The sequence below is a fragment of the Neomonachus schauinslandi genome, chromosome 7 (genome assembly GCF_002201575.2).
Source record: "Neomonachus schauinslandi chromosome 7, ASM220157v2, whole genome shotgun sequence".
Lineage (NCBI taxonomy): Eukaryota > Metazoa > Chordata > Mammalia > Carnivora > Phocidae > Neomonachus > Neomonachus schauinslandi.
Window position 1 is genome coordinate 43,153,039 of NC_058409.1, and position 19,059 is coordinate 43,172,097.

Here is a 19,059-nt window from a genome sequence, read left to right on the forward strand (position 1 = left end):
AGTCCTAACCAGGGCAATGAAACAAGGAAAAAAAGCATAAAAACTGGGAAGGAAGAATTTGAACTGTCTCTATTTGCAGATAACATGATAATATGTATAGAAAACCCCAAAGACTCCACCAAACACCTCTTTGAACTAATAAATTCAATAAAGCTGAAAGATATAAAATCATTATATAAAAATCTGTTGTGTTTCTATACACCAATAATGAATTATCGAAAGAGAGATTAAGAAAATAATCCCACTTACAGCTGCATCAAAAGGAATAGAATACCTAGAAATAAATTTAACTAAGTAGGTAAAAGATATGTATACTGTAAACTATCAGATATTGATGAAAGAAACCGAAGACACAAATAAATGAAAGGATATTCCATGCTCACGGATTGCAAGTGTTAACACTGTTAAAATGTCCATACTACCGAAAGCAACCTGCAGATTCAGTGTAAGTGCTATCAAAATTCCAATGGCATGTTTACAGAAACAGAAAAAAAAAATCTTAAAATTTGTATGGAACACCAATCCCAAATAGCTAAAGCAATCTTGAGAAAGAAGAAAAAAGCTACAGGTATCATACCTCTTGATTTCAAACTATTTTACAAAATTATAGTAATCAAAACAATATAGTATTGGAATAAAAACAAACACACTGATCAACAGAACAGGATAGAGAGCCCAGAAATAAACTCATGCATATATGATCAATAAGAGGAGGAGCCAAGAGTGTAAATGGGGAAAGGATAGTCTCTTCATGAAATAGTATTAGGAAAATCAGACAGCAATAGGCAAAAGAATGAAACTGGATCACTTTCTTACACCACATACAAAAATAAATTACAAAATAGGTTAAAGACTTGAGGAGTGCCTGGGTGGCTAAGTTGGTTAAGTGTCCAACTCTTTTTTAAAGATTTATTTATTGATTGATCTGAGAGAGAGAGAGAGAGCATGAACAGTGGGGAGAGGCAGAGGGAGAAGTAGGCCCCCCACTAAGCAGGGAGCCCGATGCAGGGCTTGATCCCAGGACCCCGAGATCATGACCTGAGCCGAAGGCAGATGCCCAACTGACTGAGCCACCCAGGCACCCCAAGTGTCCAACTCTTGATTTCAGGGTCGTGAGTTGGGCTCCAAATAAGTCCTTAAAAACTATTAAAGACTTGAATGTAAGACCTGAAACCATAAAACTCCTAGAAGAAAACAAAAGCAGTAAGCTCCCTGTTACCAGGATCTGAGTGATGATTTTTTGGATTTGACACCTAAAACAAAGGCAACAAAGGGAAAATAAACAAGTGGAACTATACATCAAACTAAAAACTTCTGCACAGCAAAGGAAACCATCAACAAGATAAAAAGACAACGTGCTGAATGGGAGAAAAAATTTGCAAATCATGTGTCTGATATGGGGTTAATATCCAAAATATATAAAGAACTAATACAATTCAATAGCCAAAAAACCATTAACTCTCCAATTTAAAAATGGGCAGAGGAAGTGAATAGGCATTTTTCCAAAGAAGACACACAAATGGCCAACAGGTACATGAGAAAGTACTCAACATCACTAATCATCAGGGAAATGCAAATCAGAACCACAGTGAGCTGTCACCTCTCACTTGTTAGAATGGCGATTATCAAAAAGACGAGATAACAAGTGTTGGTGAGGGTTTGGAGAAAAGAGAACCCTTGTGCACTGTTGGTGGAAATGTGAATTGGTACAGCCACTGTGGAAACCAGTATGGAGGTTTCTCAAAAAATTAAAAACAGAACTACCTTATGATCCAGGAACTCCACCTCTGGATATATATCCAAGGGAAACAAAGTCACTATCTTGAAGAGATATCTTCACCTCCATAGTCACTGCATCATTATTATATTTATTTTATATTTATTATAGCCAAGTCATGGAAACAACCTAAGTGTCCATGAGTGTATGAAGAGACAAAGAAGATATGGTATTTTTGTACTATGGAATATTATTCAGCCACAAGAAAGAAGGGTATCTTGCCATTTACGACAACATAGATAGACCTTAAGGGCATTATGCTAAGTGAAGTAAGTCAGAGAATGATAACTATTGTATATCACTTATATGTGAAATCTACAAAAGTCAAACTCATAGAAACAGAATAAAGTGGTGGTTATGAGGGATTGGTGGGGGAGAGGGGAAACACAAAATGTGGAGATGTTGGTTAAAGGGTATAAAATTTGGACAATTAAGGGACGAAAAAAGTTGCATAGGGAAAGGAACTGGAGGAAGGGACTATAATACAATCAAGATGTGATCAGAAGAGAAAAGGAGATCAATTTAGAGACAGCAAATAATTTAGGTGGAAAAGAGGTAGAAGCTAAGGTTGAGGGAGTAGGGGTTGGGGTTGGGGGAACTTAGAACACCAGGATGAATTTAGACAATGGAAGTCCCTAGAGGTTTTGGGTAGAGACACAATGAAACCACTTTATAATATGGTTAATTCTGGGGTAGAACTTACCATGGAAAATATGGGAACAAAGTACTGCAGGAATACCACTTACGAGTTTTTAGGAGTAGTCTAGATGTATAGTGTTGGTGAGAGAAAGAGAAGAAAATATGGGAGAGTTTAAAGAAAGAATTGCTAAGATTTGAGGACTAAGTGATGTGAGGAGTGATCATGTTCAATTCGGAACATATTATATTTGAGGAGATTATCCTATATTCAAATAAGAGAGGTTCAGTAGACAGGTAGAGACATATGGGACTAGAGCTCAGGGAAAGGATTAGCACTAGAAATATAAATTTTAACCAAATATCATAAAAATTATTTTTTATTATCTTTTTTCTAAAGATTTTATTTATCTATTTGACAGAGAGAGAGAGAGCACAAGCAGGCGGAGCAGCAGGCAGAGGGAGAGGGAGAAGCAGGCTTCCCGCTGAGCAGGGAGCCCAATGTGGGGCTCAATCCCAGGACCCTGGGATCATGACCTGAGCCGAAGGCAGACGCTTAACCGACTGAGCCACCCAGGCGCCACTTTTATTATCTACCTTTATTATTTAGTGTCTACCTTTACTAAGCAATAATATTAGTAACTTTCTTTTCCTTTAAGGTTTTAGGTCAATAGAGGATAAATCCAATTTTCTTCCTTAGATCACTAGACAATAATTTTCAAATAATTAAGATGATAATAATAACTAATATTTTTTGAGCACTTACTATACGCTAAACACTGTTCTAGGTACTTTACATATGTCAACATATTTACAACCATTCTATAACATACAGTCACTATCCCCATTCACAGGTGAGGAAATTGAAACACACAGAGGTGTAGTCACTTGCCTAATGTCACAGAGCTAGTCAGCAGCAGAGCCAAGATGTGGACTCAAGCAGTCTAGCTCTCCTCAACCAACACATACATAACATCTTAGCAAATAATCACGCTAAAATGGTTTAGGGTTCAATTCTCCTTCATCTTCTAGAGCTATTTGGAAAGGTTTTAATATACTTACTTGTAATGTATTTGTATCCCACACTTTCAGAGTTTTATCAAATGAGCTTGATGTGAACATGCCGGTGTCATGAGGATACCACTGTACAGTCTCCACACTGTACTTGTGAACATCAGGATGGTTTCTACAAAACAGCGATCAAAATTTAGAAATACTTGATTTACGTGAGTTTCAATACTGATACTGTATTAACAAGTAGCAGTCTCAAGTAGGACAATATGAATGGCCAAACCTAGATCACAGGCCTGCATCCCAGCTCTCCAGAGGACAATGTCCAGGCACCTCTAGTTTCAGGCTTCTGTAGTGTAATGTGGAGGCCCGCTTCCTACTAAGGCTTATTAAATGGGAGACTTCCTATTTCTGTATTTGAGCCTGGAGAAAGTAGCCAGCTACACTGAACCTCTTCATGGAGAGGGGCAGTGATTTTTCCATACTGGAAGAGATACCCATTCTGGTTTTAGATATGCTTTTCCCAAGTACCATTTATCAGTATTCTCATTCTTAGAATTGTTGAATGCCTCACATAGTTCCATGGTATCCCATGCAATATTGCTTCTGATCAAGGAACTTACTCAATGACAAAAGAATGCAATTAATTGGTAGATGTTCAAGGCACCACTCTTATGTAACCCATTACCTGTAGAAGCATGATCTGTTGAAGACTCAAGTTATGATATCAGCTATAATACACTACCTTGTAAGGGTGACATGCTGTCCTAAAGGAAGCAGTATATGCTCTGAACCGGTGATAAATACAGTATATGTGTCACTTTACTAAATTTTAATTCACAAAAACTGGCTGTTAACTAACCTTATAAGACAATGATGGAAATTTGAACACCAAGTGCATATTTAATATGAGGAATTATTGTGTGAGATAATAAAGTCTCTATTTTTAGAGATATAAACAATAATGAATGAAATAAAATGCTTCTGGGATAATCTTCAGTGGGTGGGTGGGGTTAGAGATGAAACAAGACTGGTTATGACTGATAGTTGTTGAAGCTGTGTGATGGGTACATAATTCACTATACTACTCTCTTCTTTTGTATATGCTGGAAATTTTCCAAAACAAAATAAACAAACAAAAGTTAACAGAAGACTATTGCAATCCTACACAGATAGGACCATCATGAGTTCTGATTCCTTAAGGTGGTTTGGATCAATACAGGATGAAGTACCTTAAGCACTTGAATGAATGAGAACATGAAGTAAAGCCTTAAAGTGTTAGTCTGGCATTGACAGAGCTGCAAAAAAGAAGGACTATAGTGTCTACCCATTATTCCTTTCTATGTCATGTATAATTTATATATTTTAACTGATTTACCTTTTCTTTCTCTCTCTTGCCTCCATTATTTTATATAGGTTAACAACAAACTGAGTCCAAGGGTTGCATAATTTGATAAAAGATCATGTAAAACTAGTGAAAAAATGGACATTATCTTGAATTGGAGCTGGATATGGTAATTAAGTAGACTGAGGATCTATCACCTTTGGGGAAAGGGATGATTACATTTTGGTTGTGTAGTGGATACTTGCCTTTTTGGTTGTGGAGTAGATACTTGGAACTTTTTTTTTTTAAGTTGGATCCAAACTCCTCCTATCTGGGGGATATCTCCCTTATTTTATTGCTTCTTGTTACAGAAAGCTAGGGACTCCAGACATTCTCTTTCCCTCTCCCTTGGCAGTAAGGGCATGGACGTATGGTTTAAGCTTCCCAAACCTGCCTGGGACTCTAAAACTCCAGCTAGTAATGCAAAACTCAGGGATATTTAACAATTATTCATAGTCATGAAGTTGAGAGTCTGTGTTGGTGACATGTAGCAGAACCCAAACTAAATTGTTCCTGTGGTGGACTCCAACTGTTGTCTTTGCCTTAGTTTCTCTTACCTTCCGCTCCTTTCCACATTTTATTCCCCTACCTTCCCGCCAGTTATATGAGATACTAAATATCTTTCCAATAAATTTCTGCTTAAAATAAGGAGAACTGATTTCTATTTGCTCCTAAGAACCTTCATATATACCAAGATTTTCCAGTTATAGTAAAACAAACCTTTAATGTAGTGATTAAAAATAAAAGCTCATTTATATTTTAAATGTAAATTTAAGAATAGGACAAAATACTATATTATTATCTTACCAGGTATGACCTGTTATTCTCATTTACATTTAATGAGGATTTTGGTACAGAAAGGGAATCTTTTTGGTGCCTAAGAACATATGCATTAAGTAAAGCAAAAATAAATATCAGCAAACTCTCTAAGCCATATTAACTAAAAATTTTTAGTGAAATTATTTTGTAAAGTTAGATTATAAAGTCTTCAGATATAAAAAATGCTACTTTAACTCATTTTGCAAACATGCTCACTGTATGCCCATTTACATTCAAAGTTATGCTTTTAAAGACAGACAGTGAATCCAAGAAGAATGTCATGGTAAAGCAAAAGATTGATACACTAAGCATTTACTTGACTTTAACTACCAGAAAAGTAAATCACAGTTCCTCAGGAATAACATTAGATAGCATGTGGTATATATGAAAATACTATTTTGATATGTAACAAATTAAACAATGTTAAAATGTTAGCTAAGATAAAAGAAGAAAATGAACTAAATGAATTAATTAATATGACTATCTTACACTTTAGAATTTAGGGGTTTTTTTTTGGTACAAGTGGAGTGAGAGTATAAAATGGTGTAAGCCTCTTAGAAACCAAGTTTCAGACTATTTGAGGTGTTATCTTTGTGTACCAAGTGTCCCTATAATTATATTGCTTTACAGAGTGGCCTTACGGTTTTTAACATGCTTTTTAAAAGACAATATTTCATTTAAGACTCATAAAAACCTTACAAGAATGACAGGACAGGTATAATTATCTCTGAAACAAAATAATCTGAGGTTCAGAGAAAGAGTGTCCCAAATCTTTATTTCCAAAGTGAAGCACCAGAGCCAAGAAACAATCGCAAATCTCCTCCCAAATACTCCATGGACTTATGTACCTATTCTAGTGCTTTGGGAACAGCTTTAATACAGAGTGATTGTTGACATTAAATGTTCATGAAATTTTTTCTCTTGAAAGCATTTTCCTAACACCCTTTCTTCCTGTTAACTCAAAGCTGTGCTCAATATTGGATCAGATACAGGCGACAAGGAAGAATTAAGTAGCCATTATGAACAAATTACAACAATCACAAAACATCTTTCTAGACGCTTAAAAATAATTCTCACAAGACTGGAAAGGCAGTAAAGAATAGTCAGGAGACTTAAGACAAAGAGAGGTATGTTAAGTTAGACAGCTTTGAGTAAGTAGAGAGATAAGATGGTTGTGTATAGGTGTGTATATGTGTGTGTATGGTGAAGGACTGCCAGTATATTCACTGCTTCTAGCCATTAATCTTTTTGTTCAATGAATATAATTTGAAAAATATAATTTTTGTTTATAATTAGCTGAAAGACATAAATAAATTTTATGCTAAGTGGTACTAAAAACTATGATTAGTTACTGCGGTGTGCTAAGTAGGTATACAACAAAAGGACATAATCAAAACTTTTTATTTTCAAGAAAATGTCAAAGGATATCCATGTGAAATGTGACATTTGAACAAGCTGCCTGAGACAATCATATGACTGCTATTTTCATGTTTTGCATTTGAAGCAAAAAGTATTAAAATGTTTATAAATTCATGAATTACATTTTTAATACACACCTGCCAACGGAACACACTGCTTTACATGTGTAATAAGGTTGTCTGCTGGAGTTCTCAAGATCATAAAGTACAATCACACCATCTGAACCACCTGATAACATGCTAATAATAAAAAAGTTCACATTAATTTGTCATTTTATGTACTTCATTTATTATATACTGATCCACAAACACCCAAATGTATTATGCCCACAAATACAGAGTAAATCTTCGTTAATAAAGATTTTTAATAAAGTAAAATTCCTCAACCTAGTATTTGTAGAATATAGAAAGTTTCAATCTGTGACCATTTAAAGTTCACCTTTATAATTCCAAAAAGGACAGTAGAAACAAGATGGCAAAAGATCTATCTTAATTAAGAAAGTAAAATATTATGAAGTCATTCTTAATGTCCTAATTAAAATTGTGATAAATGAAAATGGAATCAGTGAGACCAGCTGTTACTGATGCTAGCTATCTGACTCTGGGCATGTTACTTCACCTGTCTAAGCCTTCAAACATTTCTGAAAAAGGGTATATTTTCATCTAAGTCATAAAGACAACGTAAAGATAAAAGTTATATGCAAGTGAGTTTTATACTGCCTCATAAAAAATAAATGATTAATAAATATTAGATTTAGTATTAAAAACACATATACTCACTTTATTCAACTTTGTGCACTTGAAATATGTTAGGCACTCTGCTAATATAACTGTCCACAAGACAGGCATACTTTCTGTCTTTCCAGAGTCTACAATCTAGCAGGAAAGACAGACAGATCTATGAATTTATATATCTAAATGAAGAATTGCTATTTGTTAATCTTATTGCTCATAATCAAACCTCATGTTGCTGTCGCTCTACTCATTCTGGTTCTCTGATTTTACTCTTTGGTAAATTCCTAAGAAAGGGCTAATGAGAGCAACAGGCCCTGAATTCTTGTATGTTATTGACAATTTGTCTGTTCTTTTGTACTTGAAAATCAGTCTGGCTGGATATATAACCCTTGAGTCACATTTTATTTCTCTGAACATCTGAGATAGGAAACTTCATTTCTTTGGGAATAAAGCCCCAAAGCAGTTTAGTTAAAACAGGATTTTCTTTCTCTTATATCTAGTTTTAGATCTTATTTATTTTAGGAAACTTTTCTTGGATTATACCTTTAATATTGACTCTGTTCTCTTCCTTTGGGTTTCTTCTCTGGGAATTCCTATTAAATGTATGCTGGATCTTCTCTATCTCCCACATACGTCCCCATCTCTTGAATTATCTTTTTCCATTTTCTTCTTGATTTTTAAAAATATCCTCCTTCTACCTTCTTTTTCTAAGCTATTACCTCTTGTATTGATTTGCTTGTGTTCCTTATGCTTTAGTCTTCATTTCTGAAACATTTGCCTTTTATTTCTAATTTTTTCTTGAGTTTGTTCATCTCATTTCTGAGTTTTCTTAATTCCAACTTATGTTATTCTTTCAGATCTTGTATCTTTTTAAAATGACTTTTAGCTAGTTTTAAAATATTAGGTTAGAGTTCTCAACTATTTCACAGAAATATCTTTCTGGCACAGCTACACTCTCTAAAGGGGCATTACTTAGTCTCTTTGTTCTTATACTAATTTTGAATGGACTTTGATTTTAATCCTATTATTTTGCTCATATTTATATGAAATTAATTTTCTTAAACTTTTAGAAAGAAGTCTTGGTTTAGAATAATATTTAAATGTTGTATCTATAGAATATCTTCCTCTTCCTTTTTTATAAGATGTTCAATACATGGCAACTCACTTTTAGAGATTTCTTGGTTCTGTTCACCTCCTCAATTTTTATCTGGGCCATCTTTTCCCTTTGTTTCTATTGTCCCTATACTGCTCAGTTTGGATTCTATTCCGAGCAGTTTCTCCTCACTGTAGGGTTTTGCCCTTTAGGAGATCTTAAGTTGATAAGCTGGAGAGATCAGTGGGCCCAGACTGCTCCAGCCCCTTCCAGTCTTACTGTGAAGCCCTTAATCATTGGGAGGAGGTCATCCTCTCCCAGTGTCACCCCCTGTAGTCAAATTAGCTTGCTGAACTTCCAAGTAACTTTGGTTATCTTGGAGTTATCAGGTCTACTAGATGCTCCACTGGTTTTCACTGTCTCTTCTGATATAGATGCTGGTACCACACAGATCTTGTCAATATGGATGACTTGTTCCCACTCATCCATATTTTGTGGGTTGTGGGGATATTTGATCACTTATACTTGTTCTAAGTGTTATACGCTAATTTTTTTATATTTCCCTCTTTAGTTTCTTTGTTAAAGTGCAAGATGAGGAGCTTGTGCCACACATGAACACAATTCTGTCTTCACTAAGAAAGTCTTGTTATGAAAAATAAATTGTGTGCTTAGTGATGTACTAAACTTACATTCTGGTACAAGCTCCTTATCTTGTTAACCAGTTACAAAGGGTTCATGAGCCAGCGGCATGTCCAAGTAGCACTGATTTATAGACTTGTTTTAAGAAAAATTCAATGCCAATTTGTAGAACAATAAGGCTTATTTAAAAGTAATTCTTCAAAGTTCTTTGCTGAAACAGTTCTAAAAATCTGATTGGGGGTAGTAAAAAAAGACAGCAAGTAATGCCATGCTAAAGTGTTCACCACAAAACTTTTGGAGTTAACTAAGTATTCATACGGGAAAATATTTATAAATTTTAACAACTATAATTTTTATTTTCATTGATAGAATTTTGCAGCTTATTTGGACACAACTGTGAGTTACATGTATACCAAAACCAGTTCTGAAAATATTTTTGCTTCCTATTTGAATTTTGTGAAATACTTTTTTTTTTTTTTACCATGGCACATGTATTCTCAATGCAGAAACAAAAAAATTATATTCACAGGTGAACATCTTAACTGAATTTAAATTGTAGTTGTAGTAATGTCATATGCTTCATCTTTGCTAGAATGATTTCCAAAAGCTTTCCTTGGATTCTATTAATTGGTTGAAACAATTGAACCACTATTGGAATTAAATGATTCTGTATTTGAAGGATCTGTGGACAATGACATTATTTAACTGTGAGGTTATTATTCTGCTCATAGGGTAATTACAGTAAGAGATATAACGTCATGTTTTAATATGGACAAGAAAACCTGGTATTAAAGATGAACAACAATAATTTAGAAGAATTTAGAAGATATCAAAGAAAATTCAAGCTTCACAGAATGATATGCAAATGTACTTTATGCAATTGCACTTGTTAAAACATTATTTTCAGGGAGACTTCTTAAAATAACTCCTAACTTTGGAAATAAATGCTTCTTTACCAGATGTGTATATTCTGGTTTCTGGTTTTCAGTGATATCACTACAACTCTCATGGTGGTTGGTAAATATTAAAAAGTATTTTGAGCAAATTATATGTGCACTGACTTTCTTAGGAAAAACATGAAGATTTAATTTTCCATTAAACATATATTTTGCTTTTTATTACTCTCTTTGCTGCCTAAAGGATTTAATGCAAAATACAAGTCTTGGCAAACAAATGAGATAGTTACAGACTTCACTACAGTGAAGTGTAGTGAGAATCTTGACTTTTCTCAATATGCTCTGCAAAAAGACTCCTCAGCCTGTATTTCTCACACATATTTTATGCACCTATAATCTGAGAAATCAGATTTCTCATCTTTCTCATTGACTCTGACAAATGGTAACCTACTGGCTTCATGTACTTCACAAGTTAGACAAATGATCTCTATTCCCAATGGCTGGCTGGAGAAGCAGTACTGAATATCTTTTCCACCAGCACCCATGACCAAAAGAAATCAGTTATCCCTTTCTGTTTGTGCCATTGTTTTAAGCAAATGGCCCTCAGCTGACCTTGAATGGGAGGTGTTATGTTGCATCTGGAAAAGTTCAGAACGAAGAAAAGAATTATCACTGATCATCTTTTAGATTTAACCATGTGCTAAAGTGAGAATGTGTTCACTGTACATGTTTCCCATATACTACTAGGTGGGACTATGACAGTGGCTGAAAATTAAAACCAGAATTCTTCAAACCTGTCTGGTTCATTTTAATGTAAATAATAATAACACTTCATTATAATATAAAAACTCTGGGGCAATGCTAAACACATGATACAACAAACTTCAGTTACTGTTATACTTGTTCTAATTACAGACCACATGAAGCTTTTTGAACTTTCTTGTAGGAGTAATAATGGGATCAAGATGTTTTAAGTGGGGGGATGGCATGTTCATAGTTGCATTTTTTTCTTTTTCTTTTTTTTAAAGATTTTATTTATTTGACAGAGAGAGACAAAGAGAGAGAAGGAACACAAGCAGGGGGAGAGGGAGAGGGAGAAGCAGGCTTCCCGCTGAGCAGGGAGCCAGATGTGGGGCTCGATCCCAGGACCCTGGGATCATGACCTGAGCCGAAGGCAGCCGCTTAACGAATGAACCACCCAGTCGCCCCAATATTTACATTTTTCAAAGCACTCCAGCTGTTGTATGGGAAAGGACTGAAAGGAGTAAAAGTATAGGTGATAATATTTTTGATTAAGAGGAGTAGAGGCAACCATTTACGATATGCCAGGTCCTGTGCTAATCATGTTACACATATAATCTCAATTAAGTTACAACAAACTTGTTAGGTAGCTGTTATTGTTAGCATTGTATAGCTAAGGCAACTGAGAATTAAAAAGGTTAGGTCAATTGCTCAAGGTCCCTTAGCTGCTAAGTGATAAAGCCCAGGAGGAGCTCAAATAAAGGTCTGGATTTCTTCAAGCTGAATCTTCCAACATATAGTTTCACTTTTTATATTCTATTTGTTTTCCCATTAGACTCCTTCAGAGTAGCAACTCTGTTTTAAAATGGTACCTAAAGCACACACCCCAGCACTTAAAAGCCCTCTGTATCCAAAGAAGTTCAATGTCTGTTACAATGAATATATTTATATAAAGTAGTTTGGAAATGTTTACCTGGAAACATTTTAAGGGTGTGATGTTTTGTATTTATTTAAATTATTAACATCAGACTTAAAATGCTACAATTTAGAAATTTTACTACTTTTTATGAAACTTTACATAAGTAACCTGAAAACAAGATTTTACTGCATCTCACTTTGAACAACAACAAAATGACTGTTTAAGTGTAATAAACTTACTATCTTGCTTCAATAGGTTCAATGTCAAGGGTGTTAACTCCACTGCCATGGATCCTTTCAACATCTCTGTCTTTGTTTAACTCCAGTCCCAAAACCCTTGAAAAAAATATAAAAATGGAAAGGAGGGAAAAGAAAGATAAAACTAAACAAAAATAAAGTAATTTAAGCATTAAAAACATCCTTATTTCACCAAAATTACATGTAGTACAAAAATTGCAAGTAATGCTTAAATCTTCTACTACACATTCAAAGGTATTTATAGATTTTTAAAGACCTTATACGAATTTTAAAAAATGCCAACAGTACTAACAATTATATATAAAGAATTTCTCCAAAGCATTATCTTAAACTTCATTTAAAGGGGTACTTCATTAATTTTTATTAAGGTATTTAGAGACTGAAATAAATTTTCATGAACAAAAAGTTAAATTCTGGTATCTTAAACTTAACTGAGGACACCTAGTGGACAAAAGCTTAAATTACAGTACTTAAAAAAAATTTCCTGAAGTGTTTCTTATGCTTTAGGTAGAAACAAAATGACTATGTTCAATTCAACAATTAAGCACACTTTTTAAAAGCCAATTAAATATCTATAAAAAGATGAATAACAAGTACTCTTACAAATTAAGATGAATGAAATTTCTGATATTGCATAACTGTAAAACATCATTATGTAAAGTGCTCATTACAATGACTAGTAAGTGCCCAGTGAATGTTAACTATTAGAATTTGTCTTAGTCTGTTGGATGTTAAAGAACATTTACATTAATTTAACTAGAATGATTTCTAAATTCATTACTGACCAACATGATGCTATCTATATGAAAATTTTTAGCCTATTTGTCAGTTTTATTTTTTAAAAGTAACAATGCACAGTGCTAGAAAAAATACAAACTGATACTTTTATGTCCTCACAGTAGCAGTATTAATAATTATAAACATTTTAGTAATCATTTTAGCATATCAAATGTTTGATTTAAAGATATACACAGGCCTTTGTCTTCTGGAACAGTTTAGCCTTAGGTTCAAATATCCAGTCTAACATTTACTACTTTTCTGACCTTGATCAATATCAGTAACAGCCAACATTAAGAGCCTACCATCTGCTGACACTGTGATTAGTGGTAATAAAAAGTGTAATAAGTGGTAATCTGAAGTGATGGATTTCCTAGGTGGTAGGTTATATTAGTAACTGCTCTTTCTGATTATAAAACTAAGACATAAGTAATTTGCCCAAGGTCATACATCTAATAATTGCTTGAACTTGGATCTGAACTCTTGACACTTTCTCTCCAGACCATTATGCTGTCTTCCATCTCTGAGCTCCAGTATTTCACCAGAAAACAATTTTTCACATTTTCTAGCGAATTCCCATTTCTTCTTAAAATATTTTTCTATTTTTCATTTTTATTTTATTTTACTTCATTTTTTTGAGAGACAGAGAGCATGCGTGGTGGGGGGGGGGGCAGGCAGAGGGAGAAGGAGAGAGAGAATCTTAAGCCCCAATGCAGGGCTGGATCTCACAACCCTGTGATCCTGACCTAAGCCAAAATCAAGAGTCAGACACTTAACTGACTGAGGCACCCAGGCGCCCCTATTTGATGATTTTTCAAATAATAACAGTAATCTGTGCTTCTTGTAACCAGTAAAATATCATACAAACATGGACAAAGGTAATCACCCCTTCCTTGAGTTCCTTTCTCTGAACAGTGAGAAATGTAGCTCCCACTATCATTAATATGTTTATTTGATCAATGCCACTGAACGTAACCAATCTCCCATCACCAATACCATCTCCATCTCCAGCAAGAAAATTGCTCACCAGGCTTGGGCTTTGATTTCTGCCTCCCCTAATACTCCTAATCACCTGGGCTTGTCAGTCCCCACAATCAGACTACCTCTTCAACCTGCTCAGGGTCTCCAATATCACTCTAAAGCAATCTAATCCCAGCCTGTGTATGGAAGCCTACCTCTGCCCAACCTAAAGACTTTAGGACTGCATTTTTAGGGAACTAAAAGGTGTTAAATGAAGGAAAGTAAGAGGGTAATATGATAGGTAAACAAGGGGACGGTGTGTGTGAAAGGAGGCAAGGTGTGCAAAAAAGAGTTAACACAGCATGCCAGAGACTGCTATCCTTTAGAAAGCCTACTTGCAAGATTGGCCTTTGTCTGCTTCTGTGATTGCAGATTCTAATCATTCCTGGATAAGAATGGTTCACTGGGCCTAAACTATGTGGAGCCAACAAGGTGCTTTGTGATGAATACCTGCTTTCCTTCTGGGAGTCTGGAATTTTGGTACATGTTAAGTACATAGAAATTTTGGTTCATGCTCTAAAAGAAGAGATAAAGTCCTTCAGACAGAAGGGAAATGATATAAGAAAACTTGGGATATCAGGATTGAGGAGAGAGCAAAAGAAATGATAAATACCTAGGCAAATATAATTGACAAAGTATGCTTGATAGCTGAAAACAAAATGTATTAACATTATCTGATGGGGTTTACAATGTATGTAAATGTAATATGTGAGGCAACATATATGGTGGAGGATAAAGAGTGATGAAGTTTCTATATGCCAAATGAGGCAGTAAAATATTGATTCTAAGAGGAGAATGAAAAGTGGGTATTTTATAATTCCTAGAGCAACCACCAAAAACAATCATATAACGAGATGTCACAAGAGATAAATTAAAATGGAATATTAAATAATGTTCAAATAACCCCCAAAAAAGCAGGAAAGGGGAAACAAAAATGTGGAGCAACCAGCACTCTCATCCACCACTGGTGGGAATGTTAAGCTTCTAGAAAACTACCAGTTTCTAAAAAGTGAAACACAGGCTCTAGTCATTCCACTGTTAGTCATGCAGCCAAGAGAAATAAAAGCATATATCCACACAAAGACTTGTACATGAACATTCACAGCAGCTTTATATGTAATTGCCCAAAACTGGAAACATTTAAATGTCCATCAACAAGTGAATGGATAAACTGTGATATATCCACAGAATAGAACATTCCTCAACAGTAAAAAAGAATCAAAAGGAGAAACTTCAAAATAAATTATGCTGAATGAAAAGAGCCAGATAAAGCATGATTTTATTTATATAAAATTCCAAATGTACAGTAATCTATGCTGACAGTAAGCAGTGGAGTGGTTTCCTGGAGTAAAACAGCATGAAGCAGGGAAAGAAAGAAAAGAAGCATTACAAAGAGTTAGGATGAAATTTTTGGCTTATGGATATTAGTTATTTTGATGGTGATGGTTTCAAAGCATATATGTATGTCAAAACCCATCCAGCTGTTTACTCTAATTTAATGTGCAGTTTATTGTATGTCAATTACACCTCAAGAAAGTTGTAAAAAAAAGTGGGGTAAGAATTGTAAACTTTGCATATCCGTGTTCACGCTTTTGCCTTTAATCATTGACAAAGAAGAACTTCTTTAAATAAAATAGGACTGTGTAGTTGTTTAGTTAAGCAAACACATCACTTAACGAGGGGAATCTTTAAGAAGAAACACTACCTTAAACACTTTATTTCAACTTAAATATATAAGCAATCCTCACTTTGCACAGTTTGCAAACTAAGCACAGAATGCAAGTTACCATGATTTAAATACCAGACCCCCCAACAATATGGTTCAAAATTCAGTTACCATGGTATATTAATTGTGACTAATAGCACAAAGCACAAAGTTGGCTACTAGCTTTTCAGTGCACAAATCACTACAAAAATAACATGCACATCATAATTCGTGACCAATTTACATGACTTCTTTCAAAGTCTGCAGGTGATTGGTTACTGCACATTTGTCATTCAATTCACACAGAGCCTGCAAAGTTCTGTACTTCTGAGATAAACCCATACGAAATTTTAGAAAAATGGAGAATTAAAAGAGGGAATTGACATGGAGGTGCACCAAAAATATGCTAAGTGATAATGCTGGAAATAAAACTCCAATGGAATGTAAATGGAGTTACAGAAGAAATAGTTGATTGTGGAAATGTTGACACTTGTGGCCATTTGAGAATCTCTAGAGAAAGACTGAGGAAATCAATGCAGGTGAGTGAACTTATCCCAATAAATGAGGAAAAGTGGTCATGATGAGAAGGCTGAAGATGTCTGGGAGGAAATGACACTGGCAAAAACGTTCACATAAAAAAACTCTCAGAGACATATTTCACGACATTGAAATGCAAAGGACAAAATGTTGGAATCTGATTCGGACTTAGAAAGAATGATAATTAGCCAAGATATAGAACAGATACTCAACTTGCATTAGAAGCTATACAATGAGAAGACCAGTGGCACTCAAACTACTCTTGATTTCAGTTGTTGTTGTTTTTTTTTTTTTAAAGATTTTATTTATTTATTTGACAGAGAGAGACACAGTGAGAGAAGGAACACAAGCAGGGGGAGTGGGAGAGGGAGAAGCAGGCTTCCCGCAGAGCCAGGAGCCCAATGTGGGACTCGATCCCAGGACCCTGGGATCATGACCTGAGCCGAAGGCAGTCGCTTAACCGACTGAGCCACCCAGTTGGTTTTTTTTTTAAAGATTTTATTTATTTGACAGAGAGAGACACAGCGAGAGAGGGAACACAAGCAGGGAGAGTGGGAGAGGGAGAAGCAGGCTTCCCGCTGAGCAGGGAGCCCGACGCAGGGCTCGATCCCAGGACCCTGGGATCATGACCTGAGCCGAAGGCAGACACCCAACGACTGAGCCACCCTGGCGCCCCTTAAACAAAGAAATAACTGTAGTTCTCATTGTTTCTAATGTCTTATATTACAGTGTACTAATATTAGCTTTCCTATTTTTTTCATTTCTTGTATATTTAGGATGGACAGTAAAAGTTTACTGTTTGACAAAGAAATTTTAAATATCACAGAACAATGGTAATTGTTCCCTATCCACTGATTATTAAAATTACTTGCCATAGATTTTGCCTGGCACAATTATATTATAGATGTATAATACTATGGAAAGCAAGGACTGTCCGAATATTTATATGCCAATTGTTTGAAGTAGAGTTAAACATGCTGAATAGAATGCCACATCACCTTTTTTTTTTTACAAACCATACCCATAACTATATGTATTCTATGATTTTCAAAAATAGGTTTTATTTGGAGAGCTGGGGTGACTTACTCGGTTGAGTGTCCGACTCTTGATTTTGAGTCAGGTTATGATCTCAGGGTCGTGAGATTGAGCTCTGCATCAAGCTCTGCACTGGGCACAGACTCTGCTTAAGATTTAATTTAATTAAAATTAAAATATATGTTTTAGTCATTAATTTGTTATTTTAGTTGAGAAAACATTTAAGGCATACGCCAAACAAATGAATATGGAATCTCAGACATGCAAAGCAATTGAATGTGGAATCTCTCTCAAGCAATGGTTGCCAATCCTGGCTATACATTATAATCACCTACGGAGCTTTAAAGAAATCCCAGTGTCCTGGACCAATTAAATCAGAATCTCTGGGGTTGGAACTTTGGCATGAATACTTTTTCCAACGTATTTTTTCCAAATCACCCTATGTGATTCTAATATCATGGCAAAGCTGAAAAAAACTGTTCTTTTAATATTTTCCTCCAGTCTTTCACAGTATGATTTTCTCAATCATACCTCACTGAACAGCATTTTATTTTAAGCGATTTGTTTGGATTATTTCAAAAGTGGTCCATTTAGTTTTTGTAAGAATAATAATTCTTTTTCATTTTGTATTTCATTAATTCTTATTAAAATGATGTAATCAGAATAATAAAACTGGCATTCTCAGGACTCCGGACAAATACTGATTTTTGATAAGCATATAAAGCAACTGGTGGGAGAGATGTGCATGGGATTACTAGATTATAGGCTTTTTAGCCCCAAGTGTTAAGTATGCTGGGGGAACCAGCATGTTTTACACAGAAAATGAAACCCATTCACAGATGGATTAATCTGGTGATCTTCTTAGGAAACATTCACTATTTCAAACCTTTACTTCTTTTTTTTTTTTTTTAATTTATTTATTTGACAGAGAGAGAGATAGCGACAGCAGGAACACAAGCAGGGGGAGTGGGAGAGGGAGAAGCAGGCTTCCCGCGGAGCAGGGAGCCCGATGCGGGGCTCGATCCCAGGACCCTGGGATCATGACCTGAGCCGAAGGCAGACGCTTAACGACTGAGCCACCCAGGCGCCCCAAACCTTTACTTCTTCTAATGAAGAGGTTTAGGTCATGGAATTTTAACAAAGAGCGATACTTAGTTGCTTCCTCAGACTGAGGACTATTTGGGATTAAAAGACTCTGGAGACACCCAGTATTTTAGACCCTCAGTAGCTCACATGATTTAAATTATTACTGATATGATAAGACTTCTGAACATAGTAGAGAAAAAATAATGCTGCTTCTTTTCAAAAAAGCACAGATATTTTTACTAAAATTAAAGGTCTAACAGTCAAGTTCATTCACTTTCCAATGTTTAATTTGTTGATCCTAATGGAAGAATTGCAGAACTACTTGGTGGAAACAAGCTAAATTATCGGAGATTGACCAATTTTGATAAACATAAATTTTGAGTCTTTGAAATCATTGAAATAAAAACCTCTGGATATGTCTGTATGCTTTTATTAGAGTGGATCACTGAGCTGAATAGGAATTACTGTCAACTCTGCACTAATTGGGGGTGGGGAGAGGGGGCCAACAGTAGATGCAATTTCTGAGATGCCATTTCTGAGATCAGATTATAAGGAATCTGGCTCCCATCTTGCT

At 35.2% G+C, this 19,059-nt stretch overlaps 1 protein-coding gene across 1 annotated transcript in view; it reads right to left on the reverse strand.

Moving 5' to 3' along the window:
* ERCC8 (ERCC excision repair 8, CSA ubiquitin ligase complex subunit) overlaps nucleotides 1-19,059 on the reverse strand; it is a 50,532-nt gene that overhangs the window by 29,242 nt on the left and 2,231 nt on the right. The window contains exons 2-4 of the mRNA XM_021701947.1: nucleotides 12,308-12,403; nucleotides 7,184-7,285; nucleotides 3,476-3,599 (exon numbers count right to left, since the gene is read on the reverse strand). Coding sequence (XP_021557622.1) covers nucleotides 3,476-3,599; nucleotides 7,184-7,285; nucleotides 12,308-12,403 — 322 coding nt within the window. The remainder of the gene's footprint in view (nucleotides 1-3,475; nucleotides 3,600-7,183; nucleotides 7,286-12,307; nucleotides 12,404-19,059) is intronic.